General features: G+C 52.4%; 2 protein-coding genes across 4 annotated transcripts in view; one reads left to right on the top strand and one right to left on the bottom strand.

The window, feature by feature from the left end:
- The window catches only part of LOC134345432 (serine/threonine-protein kinase Nek9), a 38,256-nt gene extending 21,126 nt beyond the window's left edge, over nt 1–17,130 (top strand). Inside the window, exons 13-24 of one of the 3 annotated variants that reach the window (XM_063046097.1) lie at nt 2,309–2,355; nt 7,122–7,283; nt 7,733–7,841; nt 9,072–9,233; nt 9,473–9,643; nt 10,089–10,148; nt 10,698–10,858; nt 11,125–11,295; nt 13,025–13,180; nt 14,403–14,579; nt 14,992–15,045; nt 15,575–17,130. In XM_063046097.1, the coding sequence (XP_062902167.1) occupies nt 2,309–2,355; nt 7,122–7,283; nt 7,733–7,841; nt 9,072–9,233; nt 9,473–9,643; nt 10,089–10,148; nt 10,698–10,858; nt 11,125–11,295; nt 13,025–13,180; nt 14,403–14,579; nt 14,992–15,045; nt 15,575–15,745 (1,601 nt within the window). In that variant the 3' untranslated portion in view covers nt 15,746–17,130. Of the gene's footprint in view, nt 1–2,308; nt 2,356–7,121; nt 7,284–7,732; nt 7,842–9,071; nt 9,234–9,472; nt 9,644–10,088; nt 10,149–10,697; nt 10,859–11,124; nt 11,296–13,024; nt 13,181–14,402; nt 14,607–14,991; nt 15,046–15,574 lie in introns of all 3 variants that reach the window. The other 2 variants (XM_063046078.1, XM_063046087.1) reach the window with 2 other exon arrangements.
- Nucleotides 17,131–18,631: 1,501 nt separating this feature from the next.
- zc2hc1c (zinc finger, C2HC-type containing 1C) lies at nt 18,632–25,384 on the bottom strand (the record flags this gene model as incomplete). Its single annotated transcript, XM_063044301.1, has 2 exons — nt 18,632–18,948; nt 23,885–25,384. Coding segments are annotated over 2 exons (1,737 nt in total), but the record flags the coding sequence as incomplete, so codon positions are not given.
- Between the last annotated feature and the right edge of the window lie 572 nt (nt 25,385–25,956).

Below are 25,956 nucleotides of genomic sequence, written 5' to 3'. Positions count from 1 at the left end.
GCACATTCTTTCTCTCTCTCTCTCTCCTTTTTCTCCCTCTGTCTATACCCCTCGCCCATCCGCTGGGGTTTTTCCCCCCACTCCCCCTTTTCCTTCTCCCTTGGCCTTCTGTCCCATGATCCTCTCATATCCCTTTTGCTAATCACCTGTCCGGCTCTTGGCTCCATCCCTCCCCCTCCTGTCTTCTCGAATCATTTTGGATCTCCCCCTCCCCCTCCCACTTTCAAATCTCTTACTAGCTCTTCTTTCAGTTAGTCCTGATGAAGGGTCTTGGCCCGAAACGTCGACTGTACCTCTTCCTAGAGATGCTGCCTGGCCTGCTGCATTCACCAGCAACTTTGATGTGTGTTGTTTGAATTTCCAGCATCTGCAGAATTCCTCGTGTTTGCACATGCAACTGATGCTATTTAAAAACTCTTTATTCTTAGCATGGTGTAGTATCTAACAGCCACACAAGTGCACTGACCGACGCTAGTTAGAAACTGTTTGGCAACAGTCTTCTATCCCAATTAAGCGGCATAGTGTCTGAGATAAATGAAGGGAGTCCCAGCTATTTTCTCAATTAGTTTTTGTTCTTTAAGGGCCACCCCGATTAACCAATTACCAATTAAACAGAATCTACTGTAAATAAATGGTTCAGGAGAAGGGAATAATGAGGGAATGTTTGTGGATTTATGATGGTTGGGATGGGCTGAAGAGCCTGTTTCTATGCTTCCCAACTCTGTGACTCTGGATCCAATGAGAAGGCAGGTAGCATATTGATTGTGCATTGTGAAGGGGTTGGGGTTTAAGGCCAGCAAGGTTGTGCAGGGTGTACAGGGACTCACCTGGAATAATGTGTGCGGTTCTGGCTCCCTTTACCTAACGCGGGATATGGTCCAAAGGGGAGTCACTAATTCCTGCATGAGAGGATTGTCCTATCAAGAGAGACAGGACAGTCTAGGACTGTATTCCCTGGAGATTAGAGGAATATGGGGTGACCTTATTCAGGTGTATGTGATCTTAAAGGAGCCTGATAGGGCCGATGTTGGGTTGTTTTCACTGTGAAGAGTCACCAACAAGGGGACAAAATAATGAGTGGGTCATTTAAACTGAGGTAGATTAAATTAGCTTTATTTGTTGCACGTACATTGAAACATACAATTGTTTATGCAAACAACCTACACAGTCCTAAAGATGTGCCAGGGGCAGCCCACAAGTGTCACCACTCTTCCGGCACCAACATAGCATGCCCACAACTTACTGGCTGTAACCTGTACGTCTTTGGAATGTGGGAGGAAACCGAGAACCTGCAGCCATGGGAAAAACGTACAGCCTCCTTACAGACAGTGGCGGAATTGAAGCCTGAGCACTGGTGTTGTAAAGCACTTGTGTATTTCTTCGTTATTCGTGAATCATAGAACACAACACTACAGACCCTATGGCACACAGTGTAGTGTCAACTTTGTAACCTACTTTAAGATCAGTCTAATTCTTCCCTTACACGTAGCCCTCCATTTTTCTTTCATCCATGTGCCTATCTTCAATTGACTTACTTAAATGTCCATAATATATCTGCCTCTACTACCACCCCGGCCTCGCTTTCCATGTACCCACTACTCTCTGTGTAAAAAAAAACAACTTTCATTTGACGGGACGTGATAGGGGACCTATATCTTTCTCCAATACCCCTTCGCATTAGCTATTTCCATCCTGGGAAAATGTTTCTGGCTATCCTTTTAATCTATACCTTTTACCATCTTGTCAAGTCACTTCTCATACTCCTTCACTACAAAGAGAAAAGCCCCAACTCGCTCAACCTATCCTCATATGACATGCTCTTCTAATCCAGGCAGCATCCTGGTAAGTCTCTGAATCCTGTCTAAGACTTCCACATCCTTCCTTTAATGATGCAACCAGAAGTGAACACAAAATTCGAAGTGTGGTCTAACCAGAAAATCTCTGGAATTCTCTGCCTCCTGAGGCCAGATCATTGAATATTTTTAAGATGGAGGTAGACAAGTATTTGAGTGGTGAAGAAATTGAGAGTTCTGGGGAATAGGCATAGAAGAGCCCAATATAGACCAGACCTGATCAGACTGAGTGGTGGGCTAGGTCTGAGGGGCCGAATAGTCTACTGTACTGCTATTCTCTGGTGTTGAGGGCTGGGAAAAGTTAAGACTGGGATTGGAAGGTTTCGGTTTGGAGGCTGGGGGGGGGCACTGAAAAGGTGGTGATTGAGAATTGTGGTGGATGCTGTGTCCTGTGGATTTTGCTGGGTGGCTGTGCCCCAATTTTGCTGGAACTCAGTGCCCGTTGTTGATTACAGGGCGCCTCGGGCTGGATTCAGAGGAGGATTACCCGTACCCAGAAAGGGTGAGTGCACTTAGACCCCATGTTCCCAGTTGTTTAAACATAAACTCTGTGTACTCTCTATACCGCACTGTACACATTCAAATGGCAAATTCCACCTCCGGAGGTGGGGGCAAATGTCGGAGGGGGTGTGGTAGGAATTTTGGGGAGGATTTGGGATGTGACTGGTTGATTGGGGAGGAATTGTGTGCGGTAAGTTGACGAGGATGTGGGAGGTTTGGGGAGATTTGTGAGGTTCAGGGAGCAGTGAGGGTGAGAGGATGAGGGAGGGTTTTGGGTGGAATTGATAGATGTGGGAGGAGCTGTATCGGGATGAAGATATGGGAGGGGTTGTATTGGGGGTGAAGATGTGGGAGGATTGGTATGGGAGTGGGGGAATATTTGTAGTAGGATTGGTTGATCTGGCGGGGGTGGGTCAGGGTGGAGGTTGATTGTGGAAGGTTTGGGAAGTTTTTTTTTTATTTACTGAGAGGCAGTGTGGAATAGGCCCTTCCAGTCCTTTGAGCCACACTGCCCAACAACCCGTGAATTGACCCTTGCTCAGTCACAGGAGAATTTATAGTAACCAACTAACCCATCAACTCACAGGAGGGTTGTGTGAGGGTGGTGGATGTGAGGATAAGGGAGGCTTAGGGAGATGTGGGAGAGGTGTGGGCCTGGGAGGCCTGGAGGTGAAATCTGTTGATCGGGGAGGGGCTGTGTGGGTCTGGGAGTCTGAGGGGGGGGTGAGATCCGTTGATTGGGGAGGGGCTGGGGGTCTGGGAGTGGGATCCGTTGCTCAGCGAGGGGGTGGGTGGGGGTGAGATCCGTTGATTTGGGAGGGACAGTGTGGGTGTGGGTGTGGGATCCATTAATTTGGGAGGGACTGCGTGGGAGTGGGATCAATTGATTTAGGTGGGACTGTGTGGGGGTGGAATCCATTGATTTGGGAGGGACTGTGTAGGGGTGGGTGGGGGTGGGATCAACTGATTTGGGTGGGACTATGTGATGGTGGGTAGGAGCTGGGATCCGTCAATTGGGAGGGACTGTGTGGGGGTGGGATCCATTGATCGGGGAGGGACTGGGGGTGAGATCCATTGATGGGGGCGGGACTGTGTGGGAGCGGAATCCATTGATTTGGGAGGGACAATGTGGGGGTGGGTAGGGGGCGGAATCCATTGATCGGGGTGGGGGTGGGATCAATTGATTTGGGTGGGACTGTGTGATGGTGGGTAGGAGCTGGGATCTGTCAAATTGGGAGGGACTGTGTGGGGATGGGTAGGGGTGGGATCCATTGATCAGGGAGGGGGTGGGATCCATTGATTTGGGAGGGACTATGTGGGGGTGGGTAGGGGGTGGGATCCATTGATTTGGGTGGGACTGTGTGATGGTGGGTAGAAGCTGGGATCCATCGATTTGGGAGGGACTGTGTGGGGCTGGGCAGGGGTTCCAAAGATGTGGGAGGGATGGGATAGATGTATGCAGTCTGGTTCTGGATCTAGGGTAAGGGAAGAGGTAACCGGGAGCCCCTGTAGCTGATGCTGTGCGGGGGTGAGGTGTGAGAGTTGGAGGAGAGGCGGTCTCTCTGATCTTTACGTGGGCTGTTGATATCCAGAAAGGTGAAGCAGACTAACAGAGATGTACAGTATCAGGATTCAATGTGTTCCAGTGATTCAGGGAGGGTTAGTGAATGAACAGGAGGAGCAGGTGTGAAAGGGCAGGATATTACCCCACCCCCACCCTACAGTACAGTCTCTGGGAGGAGACACCAGGGTCAGGGCAGGAGGCAGTGGCTATGATAGTGTAGGAGGAGGTCAGTAGTGAGAGGGAAACGGTCCAGAGACTGATGGGTTGGGGCCAAGAGCACCGGAAGGAGTGCAGGTAGGAGGGATGGGACTTAGGGGAAAGGGAGGGGGAGGGAGCACAGGGGTGTGAGTGAGAGGTGTGCTTTCCCTGCTGGGAGTTGTCTTGAATGTCTGGGGCCATACTGATGGGACGGGCACTGGTGACTCTGCTCTGTAAGAGAACCAGTCTCTGACCAAATGGCCAGCACTCCCGGCAGTGTCACTGGGTGTGTTGCACCCCTGTGTGCAGCTTGTCCCAGCACTCATTCACTGGTTAACACCTGGGCTCGTGGTTATCACTGTACATATGACTGATTAACAGGGGATGTGCGTATCAGTGTAATTGGTTAACAGAGACTGTGGTTACCACAGCCAGTGTAACTGGTTAATGAAACAACACACATCAAAGTTGCTGGTGAACGCAGCAGGCCAGGCAGCATCTCTAGGAAGAGGTACAGTCGACGTTTCAGGCCGAGACCCTTCGTCAGGACTAACTGAAGGAAGAGTTCGTAAGAGATTTGAAAGTGGGAGGGGGAGGGGGGGAACCAAAATGATAGGAGAAGACAGGCGGGGGAGGGATGGAGCCAAGAGCTGGACAGATGATTGGCAAAGGGGATATGAGAGGATCATGGGACAGTAGGCCCAGGGAGAAAGACAAGTGGGGGGGGGGAACCCAGAGGATGGGCAAGGGGTATAGTCAGAGGGACAGAGGGAGAAAAAGGAGAGTGAGAGAAAGAATGTATGTATAAAAATAAATAACGGATGGGGTATGAGGGGGAGGGGGGGCATTAGCGGAAGTTAGAGAAGTCAATGTTCATCAGGTTGGAGGCTACCCAGACGGAATATAAGGTGTTGTTCCTCCAACCTGAGTGTGGCTTCATCTTTACAGTAGAGGAGGCAGTGGATAGACATGTCAGAATGGGAATGGGATGTGGAATTAAAATGTGTGGTCACTGGGAGATCCTGCTTTCTCTGACAGAGCGTAGGTGTTCAGCAAAGCGGTCTCCCAATCTGCGTCGGGTCTCACCAATATATAGAAGGCCACATCGGGAGCACCGGACGCAGTATATCACCCCAGCCGACTCACAGGTGAAGTGTCGCCTCACCTGGAAGGACTGTCTGGGGCCCTGAATGGTGGTAAGGGAGGAAGTGTAAGGGCATGTGTAGCACTTGTTCCGCTTACAAGGATAAGTGTCAGGAGGGAGATCAGTGGGGAGGGATGGGGGGGAGACAAATGGACAAGGGAGTCGCGTAGGGAGCGATCCCTGCGGAAAGCGGGGGGGCGGGGAGGGAAAGATGTGCTTAGTGGTGGGATCCCGTTGGAGGTGGCGGAAGTTACGGAGAATAATATGTTGGACCCGGAGGCTGGTGGGGTGGTAGGTGAGGACCAGGGGAACCCTATTCCTAGTGGGGTGGCAGGAGGATGGAGTGAGAGCAAATGTGGTAATGGGGGAGATGCATTTGAGAGCAGAGTTGATGGTGGAAGAAGGGAAGCCCCTTTCTTTAAAAAAGGAGGACATCACCCTCGTCCTGGAATGAAAAGTCTCATCCTGAGAGCAGATGCGGCGGAGACGGAGGAATTACGAGAAGGGGATGGCATTTTTGCAGGAGACAGGGTGAGAAGTGGAATAGTCCAGAGAGCTGTGAGAGTCAGTAGTCTTATAGTAGACATCAGTGGATAAGCTGTCTCCAGAGACAGAGACAGAAAGATCTAGAAAGGGGAGGGAGGTGTCGGAAATGGACCAGGTAAATTTGAGGGCAGGGTGAAAGTTGGAGGCAAAGTTAATAAAGTCAACGAGCTCAGCATGCGTGCAGGAAGCAGCGCCAATGCAGTCGTCGATGTAGCAAAGGAAAAGTGGGGGACAGATACCACAATAGGTATGGAACATAGGTTGTTCCACAAAGCCAACAAAAAGGCAGGCATAGCTAGGACCCATACGGGTGCCCATAGCTACACCTTTAGTTTGGAGGAGGTGGGAGGAGCCAAAGGAGAAATTATTGAGAGTAAGGACTAATTCCGCTAGACGGAGCAGAGTGGTGGTAGAGGGGAACTGATTAGGTCTGGAATCCAAAAAGAAGCGGAGAGCTTTGAGACCTTCCTGATGGGGGATGGAAGTATATAGGGACTGGACATACATGGTGAAAATAAAGCAGTGGGGGCCAGGGAACTTAAAATCATTGAAAAGTTTAAGAGCGGGAGAAGTGTCACGGACATAGGTAGGAAGGGATTGAACAAGGGGGGATAGAACCGTTTCGAGGTATGCAGAAACGAGTTCAGTGGGGCAGGAGCAAACTGAGACAGTAGGTCTGCCAGGACAGGCAGGTTTGTGGATCTTGGGTAGGAGGTAGAAACGGGAAGTGCGAGGTGTGGGAACTATAAGGTTGGTAGCAGTGGATGGGAGATCCCCTGAGCGGATAAAGTCGGTGATGGTGTGGGAGACAATGGCCTGGTGCTCCTTAGTGGGGTCACGATCGAGGGATAAATAAGAGGAGGTATCCGCGAGTTGTCGCTGTGCCTTGGCAAGGTAGAGGTCAGTCTGCCAGACTACAACAGCACCCTCCCTTATCAGCGGGTTTAATAGTAAGGTTAGGATTAGTGCGGAGGGAGTGGAGAGCAGAGCATTCGGAAGGAGTGAGGTTGGAATGGGAACAAGATGCGGCAAAGTCGAGACGGTTGATGTCCCGTCGGCAGTTAGCGATAAAGAGATCCAGAGCAGGCAGAAGACCAGAGCGGGGTGTCCATGAAGAAGAGGAGGGTTGAAGACGGGAGAAGGGGTCATTGGTGGGGGTGGAAGAGTCCTTGCCGAAGAAGTAGGCTCGGAGACGGAGACGGCGGAAGAAGAGTTCCGCATCATGGCGAACACGGAACTCGCTGAGGTGTGGGCGAAGGGGGACAAAGGTGAGGCCTTTAATGATGTTCTGGTTAATGATGTTCTTCTGCCATAGGTGGACGTGCCAGTGAGCCTGAGTGTGGTGTCGGTGCAGTGTGGGTCTGATGGCACTTTCTTCGTCACCCAGAGTGGGAAGGTGCTGGCCTGTGGCAACAACGAGTACAACAAGCTCGGCCTCAACCACTACATGAGAGGTCTCAGGACCCAGCACAGCAAGGTGAGGGTGGGCTCAGCCCAGCCCATATCACCCCTCCGCTATAACCCCTCCCTGATACATGCACCTTCCCCTCCGTTTCCCTGATACCTCCTTCCACCCCGAAATACCACCTTCCCTGTCACCCTACCCTTGACGCATCACCCCTCCCCGACACGTGCTGACATTGTAATTTCGGCTGTTTACACTGCGGGGGGTGATATGGGTGATAATGAAGAGGAGGTCATGGTGGGAAACCTCCCTTTTCCCCTGTGCCTTCTAGTATAAGCCCACGGCAAGGGCTGGGTTTTCAAGTGACGGGTGGGATATCTCTGCCATGCGCTCTGCGTCCCGGAAGGTAGGGACAGCGAGCAGGTTGGAGGTGCAGTGGTGACCCCAGGGGAGGGGGTTAGTGAGCAGGTCAGAGCCAGCAGTGGTGACCCAACTACTCAGCTGCATTGTTCACTCTACAGCCTGACCAGGAGGTGCCCTACATGACAACACTGACCTTATCCAAGCAGCTGGCCATCTACAGGGTGAAGACCATCGCTGCAGGCAAGACCCACACCGCAGCCATTGACGGTGAGCAAGTGGGAGAACGATGGGTGAAATGATCAGATCACAAGGAGATCCATGTAAAACCACATGGAGGTCCGTGTATCCCTCAGTCCAATGGGAATAGTGACAAACAAGGGGAACGTGAGGGGAAACTTCTTCACTCAGAGAGTGCGAGTGTGGAAGTGATGGATGAGGATTCGATTGTAACATTTAAGAGTTACTTGGATAAGTACATGGATGAGAGATATGGAGGACTATGGTTTGGGTTTGGGTCAGTGGGACTAATCAGATTAGGCCAGCACAGACTAAATGGGTTGAAGGGTCTGTTTCTTTGTTGTAGTGCTCTATGACCCGAACAGCAGAAATAAAAACTGAATATGTTAGAAGCACTGAGTGGATCAGGCAACATCTGTTGATCCTGGAAATAAAATTCAGGAGGTCCTTGCAGCTGTATAAAGTTTTAGTACGACCATATTTGCAGTATTGTGTCCGGTTCCGGTCACCCCTCTATAAGAAGGATGTAAAGGCTTTGGAGAGGGTGCAGAAGAGCTTCACCAGGATGCTGCTTGGATTAGAGGGCATGAGCTTATCAGGAGAGGTTAGATGAACTTGGGTTGCTTTCTGTGGAGCAGCAGAGACTTGGGGGAGAACTAACTTGTATAAAATTATGAGAGGTACTGGTAGAGCAGACAGCTAGTCTTCTCCAGGGTGGAAATGTCAAACACTAGTGGACACAGCTTTAGGTGTGGGGGAGAGTTCAAATGGGGTTTATGAAGCAAGTATTTCACACAGAGAGTAATGGGTGGCTGGATTGTGCTGCTAAGGATAGTGGATGAGGCTGATAGGATAGAGAATTAAAAGGCTCTTAAGCACATGAACTAACCTGGGTGGGGGAATGTTATTTTAATTTGGCATCAAAGTCAGAACGGATCATTGCTTAGAATTGTGACGAAGGTTTCTTCCTCGCCCATCACCGTACCTCATTCTGTCTCCATAGACACTGCCTAACCGGACGGCTGTTTTCAGCACTACACCCACGCATGGCCTCCTACGCCAACCGACCCATGGAAGAAATCGTTAGGAAACTGGGGTGGGACAGGATCAACGTTACCCAGTGGTTCAGGGGTCAGTTGGGGCACACAGTTAACATCATCCTTGAATCAGGGCTGGGGAAGGGCACAGTCAACATTACCCCTGGGTCCAGGATCGGGGTGGGACAAGGGGTGATTTAATGTGTCTGTGTCTGTTACATAGAACGAGGGCGCCTGTTGACGTTCGGCTGTAACAAGTACGGGCAGCTGGGTGTAGGAGACTACAGGAAACGAGATGGCATCAACGTTCTGGTGGGGGCCCTTGGAGGGAAGCAGGTGACCAGAGTGTCGTGTGGAGACGGGTTCACCATCGCATCCACTGATGGTACGTTAGGGAAAGTCGGATTTAGCCTACTCCTACATATGCACGTGCACGCACACATCTCACACACCCACACACAGCATCACAAGTGTGTGCCTGCATACACAACATCATGCATGAGGTTTCTGTGCTCCAATCCATGATCCCGTCTGGCGTCTGTGCCCCGATCTTCGGGCTGCCTCCATCGCACTCCCCCCGCCCCCAGTGTTGTGTCAGTGCTGACGGCTCTGAATGTTTGGCAGATAACCAGATCTTCGCCTGGGGTAACGGAGGGAATGGTCGGCTTGGAATGACAGTCAACGAAAAAGGGTTCGGCTCAGAGATCTGCACCTCATGGCCGCGGCCCATCTTCGGTTCACTGCACAACGTATCAGACTTGTCCTGTAGGGGCTGGCATACCATCCTCATAGCTGGTGAGTGCCTGCAGCTGGCCGATACCGTCTCCCCCTGGTCGCCCCGCCCCCAACAGTCCAAGGCTCCTGCCCCTCCCACCATGTGATACTCCCTCAGTACTGCTCCCTACCGCAATGTGACCCTTCCTCAGTACCACCCCCCCCCCACAGTGGGATGCTCCCTCAGTACCACCCCCCAGGTAGTCTACATTCCCAGTGTAGGATGGAGTCTTTCCCTGCTGTCTGGTCTGGATTGGTGGCACTGACAGATGGGTGCCTGTATTCCTGCCAGTTAGTGCTCAGGATGTGCAGAGTATGGTTCACCTGTACCGCTAGCAGTCCCAGTGAGGTCTGCGGGTGTGGGTGAGATCCCGTCTCCCGTCTCAAGGGCACCCGGTACTCTGCAGGGTGGGCATGATGCATGGAACAGTCTCCAGAAACCCACTCCCTGGTCTTGCCATTCCAGAAATCGTGTTTGTGTCCAAAACCATTCGCTCCAACAGCAGTGGGCTCTCCATTGGAGCTGGTGAGTACCGCATGGCATCGCTGAACCCAGCAGGCACTGTCAGTGTTGGTGTGCGACTGACCTGTCATGTGGAACGAGTGTCGTACTGTGTGTGCTACAGTCAGTGTGCACCGTCACGTGATAGGGTGAATGTGTGTTAGTGGCACTTAACTTAAAATGTGTGATCACGGAGAAGAACAAGATATGTTGTGTATAACATTGTGTTTAATACTGTGTGTGTGTGAGATACTGGGTGTAATATATGTAGGGGAGTGAACTACAATCAGTGAATGGGTGTAATTGTCATGTGTGTACTGTGTGTGTATGTATTCACTGTCCAGGGTTTGGGGTGAGGGTGGTCAGTGTCCAGTGGCTCTTCCCTTAAGATCAGTGGATGGGGCTTTAGGAGGTTGTAACTGGTTTCCTGATCCTTCCCTTCACCCTGGATACCTCTCTCATCCCTCCCTCCCTTGCCCTGCCCCTGAGACCCTCCCTCACTCACCCTTCCCCTGAGACCCTCCCTCACTCACTCGCTTTCCCTTCCCTGGGCTGACCCTGTGGTGTGCCCAGTTACACAGGGCTCTCTGCCAGAGGATGACACCGTCTCTGAGTGTGAGCGGCAAAACCGGATGAAACGAACGGCTGAGGACAGACGAGGCGTCGGCCTCTTCAACCGGCTCACCACCTCCAGCCAGCTGACCGACACCTCCTGCCCCCAGTGGCTACTACAGGTAGGGTGGAGCCTGGGGGCGGGGGGGGGGGTCCACACATGCATGGGAGTGGGTGTGGGGTGGGGGTGGATAGCTCATCTGGAGAAGATTGACTCTCCGTTTCCCCCAGAATGACTGCCCCACACTCCCTCTCCACATAGACTGACCTTCCTCTCTGGGCATATGTGTCTGTGGTGTGCATGTCTGGGACATAGGTGTGTGGGTGCACACCTGGGTGTATTCGAGTTGAGAAGTTGGTTTAACGCCTGCGCCCTATCATTCTGCAGGAACTGGAGAATGCCGAGTTCATCCCAATTCCAGAGAGCCCAGCTGAAGCACCTAGGCAGCCATCCAGATCAGAGGCGGACACCCTTCCTTATGGGCAGCTGAGGGCGATGAAGGACAAGGAGGGTCAGCTGCTAGAGACAGATGTTTACTCTTCAACCCAGCATCTCTCGGTGTGTGTGTGTCCCTCTCCCCTCTCCTGTCTCCCCTCTCCCACTCCGGAGCACCTCTTGGTATGTGTCTCTCTCTCTTTGAACAATGTCTCTCAGTGTTCTGCATGTGTGTCCACTGTCTCTTGCTCTGTGTATCAGATCTCATGTTTCCCTCACTCTGTCCTGGTGAGTGTTGCTCAGTGTGTCCATGTGTGCCCGGTGTGTATGTCGAGGGACCAAAGGTGGGGTGGGTGTGTGTTTGTGTGTGTCCACGTATCCATGGGGTGTGTGCATGTATGTGTCCAGGTATCCATAGGGTGTGTTGTGTGTGTATCCGTCCACAGGTGTGTGCGTACACATCTGCGGCTGAGCCTGCCCAGTGTGCTTCCATGTGGTTGTCTACCTGTGTGTTCATGCTGTGCGTCAACCTGTACAAAACAGTTTCTGCACACCCCGCGTACACCTCGGTCATAGAATCACACAGCATAGAAAAAGGCCCTTCAGCCAACTCATCCAGGCCATTACCCATGTAAGTCAGTTCCATTTGCCGGCATTTGGACCAGATCCCTCTAACCTTTTGTGTCCATGTATGTGTCCAAGTGCCAAGTCCAAACTGTAGTTTCATCTCCCTCCATCACCCTCTGTGTGGAAAAACTTGACCCTTAGTTTCCCTTTAGATCTTTCCCCTTTCATCTTAAACCTGTGCCTCTTGGTTTAGAGCAAAACACACTAAGTGCTGGAGGAACTTAGCAGGTCAGGCAGCATCTGTGGAAAAGGAAAAATGTCGACCTTTCGGGCTGAGACCCTTCTTCAGGACTGGAAAGTAAGAGGGAAGAAGCCAGAATAAGACGGTTGGGGTGAGTGGAAGAAGGACAAGCTAGAAGGCGATAGGTGAAGCCAGCTGGGGCAGGGAGGGTGGATGAAGTAAGAAGCTGGGAGGTGATAGGTGAAAAAGGTAAAGAGCTGGAGAAGAAGGTATGTGAAAGGAGAGGAGAGGAGACTATGGGAGAAAGGGAAGGAAGAGGGACATCACTCTAGATTTAGACACTCTTTGCCTGACACCTCAGCTTCCTTCACCCCAGGGAAAACATTTCCAGTCTATTCAGGATGCTGCCTGGTTTACAGAGCACGTCTTATGAGGAGAGGTTGAGCAACCTGGGTCTTTTCTCTTTCGAGCAAAGGAGGATGAGAGGTGACTTGATAGAGGTGTATAAGATGCTAAGAGGCACAGATTGAGTGGATAGCCAGAGAATTTTTGCAAGGAAGGAGATGGCTAATACAAGAGGGCATAATTTTAAGGTGATTGGAGGAAAGTATAGGGGAGATGTCAGAGGTAAGTTCTTTACACAAAGCGGTGGATGCATGGACCACGCTGCCAGGGTGGTGGTAGTGGTAGTGGCAGATACATTAGGACATTTAAGAAACTCATAGATAAGCACATGGTTGATAGAAAACTGTAGGGCTATGTGGGAGGGAAGTGTTCGATTGATCTTAGAGTAGGTTAAAGGGTCAACACAACATTGTGCTGTAATGTTCTATGCTGGGCTCAGTGCCCTGACTGATAGAGGCAATTGGACTGACACCTCCTTTATCTCCCCCACCTCAACTGTCTCCCGTGTCCATGCAGACTGCATGTGTATCTGGGTATGTGTGTACATGTCACTCTGTGTTTCTGGGGCTCATGGGTTTTGCTGCATACTGTGTGCGAATTGAGAAACCAGTTTAACATCTGCGTCCTGTCACTCCGCAGGAACTGGAGAACACCGAGTTCATCGCAGTCCCAGAGAGCCCAGTGGAAGCAGCTAAGCCGCCATCTCGATCGAAAGCAGAAACCCTTCCCTATGGGCAGCCAAGGGCAATGGAGGAGAGGGGTCAGGCAGCGGGCTCGGCTGATGTGCCAGCAGTGGTAAGGAAAGATGCGCTGTGCTTGAGTCTGTCAATAGACAGGGGTTAGGGCTCAGGACTTTGTATGGAGAATGGGGGGGTGGGTTCCTCAGTTTGTGGGCCCATGTCACTATAGGTGGGGCGGCTGGGCAGGGCGCTGGGTTAGAGCAGCTACATTTTGTCCTCTGTACTGAGAGCTGCACAACCACCCTATGTCACAGGTCCAGGTCAGGAGCAGGGAGCACTCACTGCAGCAGAACCATGACAAGCAGGGAGAGATGGGAGCTGGGACCTGCGCCGTACATAGGGATCAGTTTTGGTACCTGATGAGCCCCTTATCTAAGAAAGGATGTGCTGACGTCAGAAAGGGTCCAGAGGAGGTTCACAGGTGACACAGTAGCCATTGGATGTGCTGATGATGAGAGACAGGATAGGCTGGGTCTGTTCTCCTGGTACTGAGGATGGGGGGGGGTTGGTATTACAAGAGGGTGAATGACTTGAGTGGTGAGATGTGTTTCTAGATGGCAGGGATATTTAATATCAGAGGAATGGACACAGATCTGGTATGAGGGAGGGCTGTTGTTATGAGGGAGTAGATCAGCTGGATGGTGAGAGATATTTCTACATGAAGAGCTGTCTGATGTCAGAGAGACATGGGTCTGATTTGTGAGGGAAGAGCCCGGAGGAGCTCTAGAGATTTTCAGCCGAAAGGTGGAGGGTGTCTGACTGTGCTCCCCGAGGTGGTGTGGAGGCAGAGACTCCCAACCAATATAGGGGAGGTAACAGGAGCAGTTATGTATTGAAACATCTAGTGGGACCACACCCAAGAACTGCCCTAAAAGGGTGGGGTGGGGGGGGTAGTGGACGCAGTTACTAATGGGGAGTGGAGAGGAGATGGTGGGGGTGATGGTGTAGCGTGAGGTGGTTGTCATCAGAGGGTGGAGGGGTTTTGAACCATGATCCACTAAGTTCCTCTGATGACAGCAATCCCACAGACCATTGAGGGGAAGGGAGGTTGGGTTACAGCAGGTGGCTAACACACTCACCAATAGGGATGGGCATACATCTGGTTAACGGGGTTTCCTGTGGGTAGGGGATCTGGTTACCTGGTCCCTGGTCACCGGTGATGGGGACGGGGAGAGGAGGGGTGAGATGACTGGAGCTGGGAGGGATGCCTGGTGCAATTGATTGAATGTGTTCCCCCCTGCACCCCCGGTGTCTCTCCCCACCACCCCCCCATGCAGGTGAATGGAGCAAACTCAGGGGACGGTTCCACATTTCCCGGGCAACGGTGTGTGTGTAGTGAAGTACAGGCAGAGCTTGGACAGCTGGAGCAACGACTGACAGAGTGCCTCAGGCGGCAGCAGGCATTGGAAGAGGAGAACCGGCACTCTGGGGCCGAGATCCACCGCCTGAGCGAGGTGCTGGAGTTACTTTCCCGGGTAAATGTGCGTTTGCTATCACCAACCCCCTTCCCTATACGAACCGCCCCACAGCCTCATCCCTAGCACAACAGGACTGAGAGAGAGATGCAGGGTCACTAGGCTCTCTCCAGCCTACGCTGCTACCTGCAACGCACGGAACTTCCACCCCACTCCCTGCACTCCATGCTGCCTCACTCCCTACACCCACATCCTGTTCCCTCCAGCCCACCCCATTCTGCCTCATTTCCTCCAGCCCGCCCCACGCCCTGCACCCCATTCTGCCTCACTCCCTACAGCTCCGTCCTGCTGCCTCCAGCCCACCCCACTCCCTGCACCCTATCCCATTCCCTACCCCTCAGCTCACTCTGATGTTCTCCACTGAAACCCCTTGTCTGTTCTGTTATGACAGATGGAACAGAGGCTGAAGGTTAATGAGGAGACGGTGAATCGTTTGGAACAGCAGGTCAGTGGACACCTCCCCCCACCACTAACCCCAGGGTGCGGGACCGTGTTCCCCAGGGCTTTTAATGGAGTCTCTTCCGTGCTTGGGTTCTGTCAGAATGCTGTGCCAGTGGCATGGGTTTGAGTCCCAGTTTGCATGTACAGTTCTGTATGTCCACTGTCCACCTGTACTCTGTGTTAAGTGATGGTGCTCCCTGTCTCCTGTTCTGTCTGTACTCGCATTGGGTGGTGATGCCCTCTGTCCTCTTGTCCCTCTGCATTCTGCAGTGGGTGCCCTTTGTCCACTTGTCCATCTGTACTCTGTACTGAGTGACGATGCTCCCTGCCTATTAGTCCACATACTCTTGCATTGGGTGACTGTGTTCACTGTCCGCCTGTACTTTGTGCTTGGTGACGATGCCATTTGCCTACTGGTCAGCCTGTACTTTGCACTGGGTGACTAGTTTGCCTGTATTCTGTGCTGGGTGACAATGTCCTTTACCCACTAATCTGCCTGTACTCCGCGCTGTGACGATGCCCTTTGTCTACAGGTGCAGAGTCAGGAGGAGGAGAATCGTCGGCTGTGGGCTGCTGTGCGTGCCCTGGGAGAGCAACGAACGGGTAGCAGTGGGGAGAGGGTGACAGAGGCTGAAGCAGGACCTTCCCAGCCCCCCAGTCCTGCCTCACCCCCAGGCTCCGGCTCCTTCTGCCACATCGAGTAGTGTGGGCTATCTGCCTGCCCTTACTTCCTCTGCCTCCATCCAAGCTGACACAGGACACTTCCCTGAGTGTGTCAGTGTCATGCAGCCTTCTGTGTGGCTCCCTCTCTCTCACACATACACACACACATACACACACTCACTCTCACGCACTCTCTCGCTCGCACACACACTCACTCACACTCTCCCGCTTGCACACACTCATTCGCTTGCACTCTCGCTCGCACACTCGCATACCCTTTCACTCACCCTCTCACTCTCACATTCTCTCTCTCTCTCTCTCACACACACACAGACACACACTCTCTCTCTCACATACACTCACACTCACACACACACTCTCTCTCGCTCTTTCTCACACACACACACACACACTCTCACATACACTCACACTCTCTCTCTCACACACACACAAACTCTCTCTCTCTCTCTCTCACACACACACACACATATACATCCACCCCGCAGGAAAGAGCCCGGGATTATGAGAAAACCCATACTACAGCAGGCTGCCACTGGCCATTGAAATGTTTAGCACCCAGGGGTGAGGCAGTGTGATGGTGTGTTATGTATGCGGGTGTCGACGCTGACTGGGAATGGTGTTGGAACATTTACCTGTTCACTCCTCACGCTGTACATGGTGAGTTTGCTTCAGTGTATATCTTTCCCAGAGGTGATCCAAGCCCACTATTTGTAGATTACGGCTTGGGTCACTTTTAAGTTCGGTGCCTTAAAGTAGTTCAGATCCACCCCGCGCTCAGCGCACTCCTGTGCCTTAGAACCGAACACCCTCAGTGAGTTTACAGTGTTGAGCAGCGCTTTGCACAGATGCCTGGGTTCGGCAGGAGAAGGGTTGGGGCTTCTCCCTGCTTCACCCCCTCTTCCCCAGCGCTGTGGGAAAAAGCAGCTAGTCGATGGAGCAGAGTGATGGAGCAAAGGTGCAAGGAAGCCACAAATCTTCAGGCACCTTGCTAGCTGTGTGTGGGATCTCATGAACTTATGCCATCTCCGCTGCCAGTGCACCTGGTGTTCCTGTGTCTGGCTCAGGGCCCCAGGGAGGGTCAGTGTGACCAGGAACAGCCCAGTGATCAGTATGAGGCATGCTGCTCCCTCCTGTTCCATCAATCCCTATGCTCTTTTTCCCACTTCACTGCGTGTCCTGGGAATATTCCCGGCTGCTGACTCATGGGGGCCAGGAATGTTTGGAGCTGCCTCCCTCCCCTCCGTTCCCGGGTTCACATACACTCCACAGCCCGGTGAGCTGAGACCTCAGACGCTAAAAGTTTGAACACTAATTTTTTTTTATGCTCATTGTTACTTTGAGAAAGGGTGTAATCAGAATTAAACAGTTTGAAATCTGCCATACTCCACCAAGCTTGTGTGACTCGGTGAATTAAAGGTGTCTTGAGTAGATGAAACTCAGTGAGGGCTGTTCGCAACAATGAAGACATTCAGCCCATTGAGAATCCTCCACCACTCCATCATAGCTGATTTATTATCCCTTTCAACCCTACCCTTCTGCCTTCTCCCCATAACCTTTGATACCCTTACTAATCAAGAACCTCTCAACCCCCACTTTAAATATACCCAATGACTTGGCCTCCACAGCTGTCCATGGCAATGAATTCCACACACTCTGCACCCTCCAGCTATAGAAATTCCTCCTCATCTCTGTTCTAAAGGGGTCTCCTTGTATTCTGAGGCTACCCTCTGGTTCTAGACTCTCCCAGCTTTGGAAACGTTCTGTCCACCAGATGAGGACTCGTTCCTACTGGGGCAGGTGAGGGAGTGTGTGCAGCATTGACGGACGGGGGGAGGGAGAGGGTGGGGAAGGGCGGCTGCACTCTGTGCCCTCACTCCTCGGAGCTGGATCCAGGGTGACGTGGCATTCTTACAGAACACTGCCAGGCTCAGCATACACCTAGGGGACAACAGGCACTGGCGTCAGGCAAGTAGGTTGAAGCCAGAGAATAGACTGTGAGGTAGAGGTGCAGAGGTTTCTCTGGGAGCAAGAAGGTTCCCTGTGTTCCGAAAGTACAAACAGTTCATGCAGGTAAGAACAGTTGTTGGCTTCACCGGTACTGGGACAGAGAGAAAACATTGGGGTTAAGTTTGAAAGTGAGTGCGAGAGAGATGGATAGGACAGAGTGAGTCTGTGATGGGGAAAGATGAGATTGCTCAGATAATCCCAGGGCTCTGGAGCAAGGTCCATGAGGGGCAGAGAAGTCTTTCATTGCCATAAGTGGGGTAATAGATAACTAGATAGCCAATAAAGGGCACCTGGGATACGGCAGGTAATTCCCGTCCTATGAATCCAAACTTAGTGGGAGCAGCTTGCTGGGCAACATGGTCAGCATAGATGAGTTGGGCCAAAGGGCTGTTTCCATGCTGTAGGACTCCAATAAAAAATGCTCTGAGGCAAACTATCTACTGGTAGGGGTTGATTGGGATAGTCAGCCTGGCTCTGCTGGTGCGTGGCTGTGTTAATTTGCTTAGAGATAGTGAAGATCCCCATCTACTGCCCTGCAGTCATCAATATACTAATAATTCCACACAAAAAAGTAGTCCAATTCATCACACCAGGTCGGCCCTTGACGCTATTCTGCTGTCAGTCTCTGATCATTCCCTATTGAAGCAGTGTTTAATACTACAGAATATATCCCAATAACTTCCCTATTCTGACATTAGGCTCAAAGCCTTGTAATTGTCGGGCTCTATAGTAGTGACAGTACTCTACTCTACTATAGTGTTCCTGACTGTGATGGATCTCTGAAGGACTGACACAGTTGAGACGCTGTTCCTTTACGGCTACTGCCATTTGATAATTCTATTTCTTTATTTAAATAAATGAAGTGATACAATTTGATAAATCTCTCCTTTTGCTGGGGCTGGTGTTTTCAGCCTGGGAACAGCTCCCTCCTCCCCGCTCCCTGCTTGGTCCACTGCCCAGGGCTGGGTGAGTGGTTGAGCTACCTCTTGGAAGGGCCAGGCCAGCTGCGCAGACTCATGCACTTGGAGATGTGTCCCTCAGCAATGCTGTGCTCAAAGCGGCGGCTGCAGGAAGGGCACTGCATGAAGTCCGGGCGGTTTGCGCCCGCTGGTGCTGTTTGAGCCGCCTTCCTGCGGCGGTACACCTCCAACTCGGCCTGCTGGGCAGCGTGCAGCATCCGGATAAAGGAATCGTGCTTCTTCTTCCAGTTGACTTTCTGTGCCAAGGATGAATGGGAAAAGATCTATTTCAGTACCCTCCACAGTGAGCCAAGACCACCCGTCCCCACACACACAGGCAGCAGTTTACAACATCATGTGTCTATCCTGTCAACCAAGACTGTCCTGAAGGACGGGTCTGGACAACACTCCAATACAGAGTGTAGAGAATACTGGGATCAGTACTGGTGGAGACGTGCCTGTCACTGTATAACACCAGGTTACAGTATCAGTGGGTCATGAACAGAAACAAATCTGCAGATACTGGTGGAGGTCTTGAGCAGCACACACAAAATGCTGGAGGAATTCAGCAGGTCAGGCAGCATCTATGGAGGGATATGAACAGTTGACATTTTGGGCCGAGACCCTTCACCTGGATTGGAAAGGAAGGGGGCAGAAGCCAGAATAAGAGGATTTTGATAGGAGAGAACAGTGGACCATGGGAGAAAGAGAACAGACACCAGAGGGGGGTGATGGACAGGTAACGAGAAGGGGTGAGAGGGTAACCAGAATGGAGAATGGGAAAAGAGAAGTGGGAGAGGAGAGGAAATCGATGTTCATGCCGTCAGTTAAGACAGAATATGAGGTGTAGCTCCTGAAACCTGAGAACGACCTCATTGTTGCATTAGAAGCCGTGGACAGACTTTGTCAGAATGGGAATATGAAGTGAGTTACCGTCGGAAAATTCTACCTTGTATAGCGGACAAAGTAAAGGTGCTTGACGAAGAGGTGCCAGAAACTACATCAGGTCGTAACGATGTAGAGGAGGCCACACTGGGAACAGCAGGTACAGTAGATAACCTCAATAAACTTGCAGGCGAAATGTTGCATCACCTGAAAAGATTATTCGGGACCCAGAATAGTAGCGAAGGAGGAGGTGAATAGAGGGCCGTTCTTCTGGTTGGCTGCTGGTGGCCAGTGGTGTTCTGCAGGAGTCTGTATTGGGACAGCTTCTCTTCGCAATATAGGTCAACGATTTGGAAGATGGAATTGATGGCTGTGTGGCCAAGTTTGCAGACGATACAAAGATGGGGCAGGTGGTGTTGAGCAAGCAGAAAGTCTACAGGAAGACTGATTATGAGAATGGGCAAAGAAGTGGCTGATGGAATATAGAGTAGGAAAGTGTATGGTCATGCTCTTGATAGAAGGAATAGAGGCATAGGCTCTTCTAAACGGGGCAAATTCAGAAATCGAGCGATCTCTGCGGAAAGTGAAATGCGTGTGCGGGGGAGTGGGGGTTGCTGTGGAAGATGAACTTGCTGGCAGGATCCCGTTGGAGATGGCGGAAGTTAGGGAGAATATTGTGCTACTCCGGCTTCTGCCCCCCCCCACCCCCTTTCTAGGCCTGATAAAGGGGCTCAGCCCTAAACGTCGACTATTCATTACTCTCTATAGATGCCACCTGACCTGCTGAGTTCTTCCAACATTTTGTGTGCGTTCCACGGTGTCGTTGGGACCGGGCCTATCTCTATAACACCAGGGCATAGTACCGGCGGGGATGGCTTGTCTCTATGACACCGGGGCATAGTACCGGTGGAGATGGCTTGTCTCTATGACACCGGGGCATAGTGCCGGTGGAGATGGCTTGTCTCTATGACACCGGGGCATAGTACCGGTGGAGATGGCTTGTCTCTATGACACCGGGGCATAGTACCGGTGGAGATGGCTTGTCTCTATGAAATCGGGTATAGTGCCGGTGGAGACGGCATGTCTCTATGACACCGGGTATAGTACCGGTGGAGACGGCATGTCTCTATGACACCAGGGCATAGTACCGGTGGAGATGGCTTGTCGCTATGACACCGGGGCATAGTACCGGTGGAGATGGCTTGTCTCTATGACACCGGGGCATAGTACCGGTGGAGATGGCTTGTCTCTATGAAATCGGGTATAGTGCCGGTGGAGACGGCATGTCTCTATGACACCGGGTATAGTACCGGTGGAGATGGCATGTCTCTATGACACCGGGGCATAGTGCCGGTGGAGACGGCATGTCTGTATGACACCAGGGCATAGTACCGGTGGAGACGGCATGTCTCTATGACATCGGGTATAGTACCGGTGGAGATGGCTTATCTCTATGACACCGGGTAAAGTACCGGTGGAGACGGCATGTCTCTATGACACCGGGTATAGTACCGGTGGAGACGGCATGTCTCTATGACACCGGGACATAGTGCCGGTGGAGATGGCATGTCTCTATGACACCGGGGCATAGTGCCGGTGGAGACGGCATGTCTCTATAACACCGGGGCATAGTGCCGGTGGAGATGGCATGTCTCTATGACACCGGGTATAGTACCGGTGGAGACGGCATGTCTCTATGACACCGGGTATAGTACCGGTGGAGACGGCATGTCTCTATGACACCGGGTATAGTGCCGGTGGAGACGGCATGTCTCTATGACACCAGGGCATAGTGCCGGTGGAGACGGCTTGTCTCTATGACACCGGGACATAGTGCCGGTGGAGACGGCATGTCTCTATGACACCGGGACATAGTACCGGTGGAGACGGCATGTCTCTATGACACCGGGTATAGTACCGGTGGAGACGGCATGTCTCTATGACACCGGGACATAGTGCCGGTGGAGACGGCATGTCTCTATGACACCGGGACATAGTACCGGTGGAGACGGCATGTCTCTATGACACCGGGACATAGTGCCGGTGGAAACGGCATGTCTCTATGACACCGGGACATAGTACCGGTGGAGAAGGCATGTCTCTATGACATCGGGTATAGTACCGGTGGAGATGGCTTATCTCTATGACATCGGGACATAGTGCCGGTGGAGACGGCATGTCTCTATGACATCAGGGCATAGTACCGGTGGAGATGGCTTGTCTCTATGACATCGGGTATAGTGCCGGTGAAGACGGCATGTCTCTATGACACCGGGTATAGTACCGGTGGAGACGGCATGTCTCTATGACATCGGGTATAGTACCGGTGGAGATGGCTTATCTCTATGACATCGGGACATAGTGCCGGTGGAGATGGCATGTCTCTATGATATCGGGTAAAGTACCGGTGGAGACGGCATGTCTCTATGACACCGGGTATAGTGCCGGTGGAGACGGCCTGCCACTGTATAACACTGGGGTACGGTACCCCAGTGCATTTTTTTAACCAGCCCTTTGAAACTTGATTCAAGAGCTTGTGAGAGTATTTCTGAGACCCGCTCCCAACACACTCCTGTGCCATCCTTTGGGTGGAAACTGGTTAGTTTGGCACAATGAGAGGGTGGAACAGCGTGTATCCTCTCTTACATTCACTTCTGCCCTCAGTTCTTGTTCTAAGCCTCTGCATTTCGGGTTTCTAACAACCCCAGAGTTCCATAATTTTTGCAATTCCCACAGAGAGATGAGAGACAGCCTGAGAACTGAAACACTCCATGCCAGACTCCTTTGTACCCTGTCCAGCCACTGGACAGAGATCTTCGCCTGTGGTCTAGCCAATGTTTACCAACATGTTTACTCGGACATTTTCTGCTCTGGCTCACACACAAAATGCTGGAGGAACTCAGCAGGTCAAACAGCAGCTATCGAAAGTTGACGTTACCGGCCGAGACTGATGAAGGTCTGACCGGCTGATTTTCTCCAGCTTTTTTTTTGTGTGTTTTACTCTGGATTTCCACCAACTGCAGAATCTCTTATGTTTATGACTCTGCTCTGACTCATTAAGCAAGTCTTCTTCACCTTTAGAGTACTCTCTGGGGCCCAACACCAGTGAGACTTTCCAAAGTGCAAAACCTCCCACAAGTTGAGGCCCTTCCGTCCCGTGCTGACCTGTTACCCTGCCTAGTCCCATCGATCCGTACTTGGACCATGCCCCTCCCATCCACGTACCTATCCAAACTTCTCATCAATGTTGAAACCGAACCCGCATTTACCACTTCCGCTGGCAGTCCTTCCACACTCTGACCACCTTCGGAGTAAAGATCCCCTTCATCTTCCCCTTAAATATTTAACCTTTCACTCTTAACCCCACTACCTCGAGTTCTAGTCTCACCCAAGCTCAGTGGGAAAAGCCTGCTTGCGTTTAACCTATCTATACCCCACCTAATTTTATATACCTCTATCAAATCTCCCTTCATTCTCCAACCCTCCAGAGAACAAAGTCTTAACCTATTCAACCTTTCCTTGTCATCTCGGGTCCTCAAGTCCTGGTAAAATCCTTGTAATTTTTCTCTATACTCTTTCAATCTTATTGACATCTTTCCTGTAAGTACGTGCCCAGAACTGCACACAATGTTTTCTTTCGCCAAATTTGGAGTATTGTGTGCAATAATATTCCACGCTGTATATACCCCACCTACATCCAAGTCGCTAATATGAATCACAAACCAGAAGGGCCCCAGCCGCGATCTGTGCGGTGTACCACTGGTCACAGACTTCCGGTCAGCGAGATGTCCATCCATCGCCACCACGCCGCCTCCGGTTACCGAGGCCGTGTTGTGTCCATTTAACCAGCATGCCCACCCACTACAGTATACGGCTTCAGCAGGTGGGGTAAACCAGGTGAGGGTAGCCGGCGGGCCCCATACCCCTGTGAGATGGGGACATTTTTGCCCTAGCATGTGATGTCAGCTCCGGCGCCGTGGACGAATGAGATCCACCGGCCAGGAAAGCGGTTCTGCAACGCTTCGTTGAAAGCGAAGCGCCTGACAAGGCACAGAAGTCATGATCTTCCACTGCAATCAAGGAAGCCCCCAATTGTGACTATTACTCGTACCACTGGACCCAGACCTCTGAGGTCGAGAGAGAATTGTCCTAATGCAATGGCGTTTCCATTTCAGAAGGACTCTCCCGCGCAGGTTTCAAAAACTGTCGGACAATCAATCACTCTTAGGCAATGGACTCCTGGACAGGTTTGTTGTGTCACATCCTCCCGTCCCCCTGTACCCCTTCTGGGGAAGCCCCTTTCCTCACCGGTATCGGAACAATCTTGTGGCTGCATTGATAGTTCTCCAGATCCGTCCCCTTGGCCCTCTTTTGCGCAGAGTCGTATATTTTCCGTTTCCGCTTGTACACCTTCTTACAGATCTCCATGTGTGTGTCGAGTCGATCCAGAACGAATCGGCGGCCGCAGTACGAGCAGTGAGACTTCTCCTCGGGGGAGTAGTGTCCGTCCCAGCCCACATCCCCGCTCTGCACGCCGTCTCCGCGCTCTGTCTCATCAACTTCCGTGTTCCGTGAGTTCTGCTTCACTTCGGCTGGACTCTCGGTGTAACCTGCAAATGGGTTTGAGTGGTCGCAGTCGTCTTCTGCGACCTGCGGGCTCTCGTCTCTGACTGCTGCCCCTCTGTCTCTCCCTCCTTCCCTCCTGTCACTCTCTCCTCCCGCCCAGTGGCCATTTGCACTCTCCCAGTTTCCGCCACCCACTCGACTGTCTCCCCTCACCCTCACTCTATCCCTCAGCCTCACTTCTCTATCTATTTCACCCAGCCTTTCTTTCTCCGACCTCTCCCACTTCTCCCTTTTGATCCTCTCCCTCGCCCTTCCTCTCTCTTCCCTCTCACTCCCTATTTCTCTTTTCGCTCGCTCGCCCTCCGACCAATGCCTCCCTGAGCTTTCCCCTTCTGATCTTTTTGACCTGTCCCCTGTTCTTCTTGACCTTTGCCTCTCTGATCGCCTTCTCTCTGACCTCTCCCTATCCCCTTCTGACCCCTCTCTCTCTGACCTCTCCCCCTCTGAACTTCCCCCTTCTGACCTCTCCCCCTCCGACCTGTGCTTCCCCAAACTGTCCCTCCTCTCCCTCTGCCACCCCCTCTCCCTCTCCCACTCCCTCTCCATCCTCATTATCTCGACGCCTTCTGCCCCCTCTTCGTCCTCCTCAGCCTCCCGCTGCCTCTGGATGCCCCTCAGCTCCGCCTCGATCCTCCTCAGCTGCTGCTCGATGACGTTCTCCCTGCTGCGTCCCTGGTCTGCCAGTGAGCAAGGCTGGGGCCGCTGCCCTGCCCGACCTCGGTGGCGAGGTCGCGGCGGCTCGAGCTCCGTCTCCCTGGCCCTGTCGCTGGGGGCTTTGTGCGGAGAGGGACGGTAGGTGACGCCAGGCCATGGCGGGGCTTCCTGTCGCAGGAGCCTCTGCCAGTCCGATCCAGGGCCCCCTGGGCTGACGTCGCTGCAGGGTCCGGCTGTTCTGTCGATGGGCTTCAGGGGCTGGGACCTGTCGATTCCCGGGCACCGCTTGGACCCAGGTAACCAACTGGGCTGTTGCTCTTCGGCGCGGTAAGGCTGTGGCGGGCGGGGAGCCTGGGGGAGGCAGGTGGCCCGTAGTCGGAGCAGAGCCTGGTGGTACTGCTGTCGGTATATGGCCGTCAGTTTCGCCTGTCTCTCCTTCTCCAGCCTCTGCTGCAGCCGCTCCCTCAGCACATCCAGTTTGGAAAAGCTGGGGGTTTCAGAGCTGATGGGGGGCAGCTTGCTGGAGCCCCTCCCCCTGCCGATGGGGGAGAGTGGGTCGATCTGTAGATAGGGGCCCATGGGCCAAACGGCCATTAACTGGCCCAGTGATCTGTGAGGGTAAGGAGAGCGAGATTATTGTTGGGTGGAGAGGGGATGGGAGGTGGAGGAGCCAGGGCAGAGGAAGTGGGACGGGGAGATAAGACAAGGGCGGGGGCTGCGAGGAAGGGGAGACCTGACAGAAGAACCTTCATTCACAACCCCCTGCCCAACGAGGTCAGCCATAGTGTCTGTGTGGAAACAATCTCCAGAAACCCTTGGGATCCATGGCACATTGGTATCTAAGAAGAGTCGCACTGTGGGAAAAGCAGCACTGCGGCTTACACTGAGGGAGGGGTGGTAATGAGGGAGCGTCGGTACAAATGGGGGATCACACTGCGGGAGAAGCAATGCTGAGGGAGCGCCGCACTCTAGAAGTAATCAGTACTTAGAGAGGACCACACTGTGGCTGGGACGGTAATGAGGTTGCGTCGTTTGTTCAGCGGGTCGGTAGTGAGGGAGTTTACGACAATGCCAGAGCACACGGGGGAAGTTAAGGTACT

The sequence above is a fragment of the Mobula hypostoma genome, chromosome 1 (assembly GCF_963921235.1).
Source record: "Mobula hypostoma chromosome 1, sMobHyp1.1, whole genome shotgun sequence".
Classification (NCBI taxonomy): Eukaryota; Metazoa; Chordata; class Chondrichthyes; order Myliobatiformes; family Myliobatidae; genus Mobula; species Mobula hypostoma.
The sequence above is the reverse complement of the archived record's forward strand: the minus strand, read 5'-3'. Positions and strand labels throughout refer to the sequence as shown.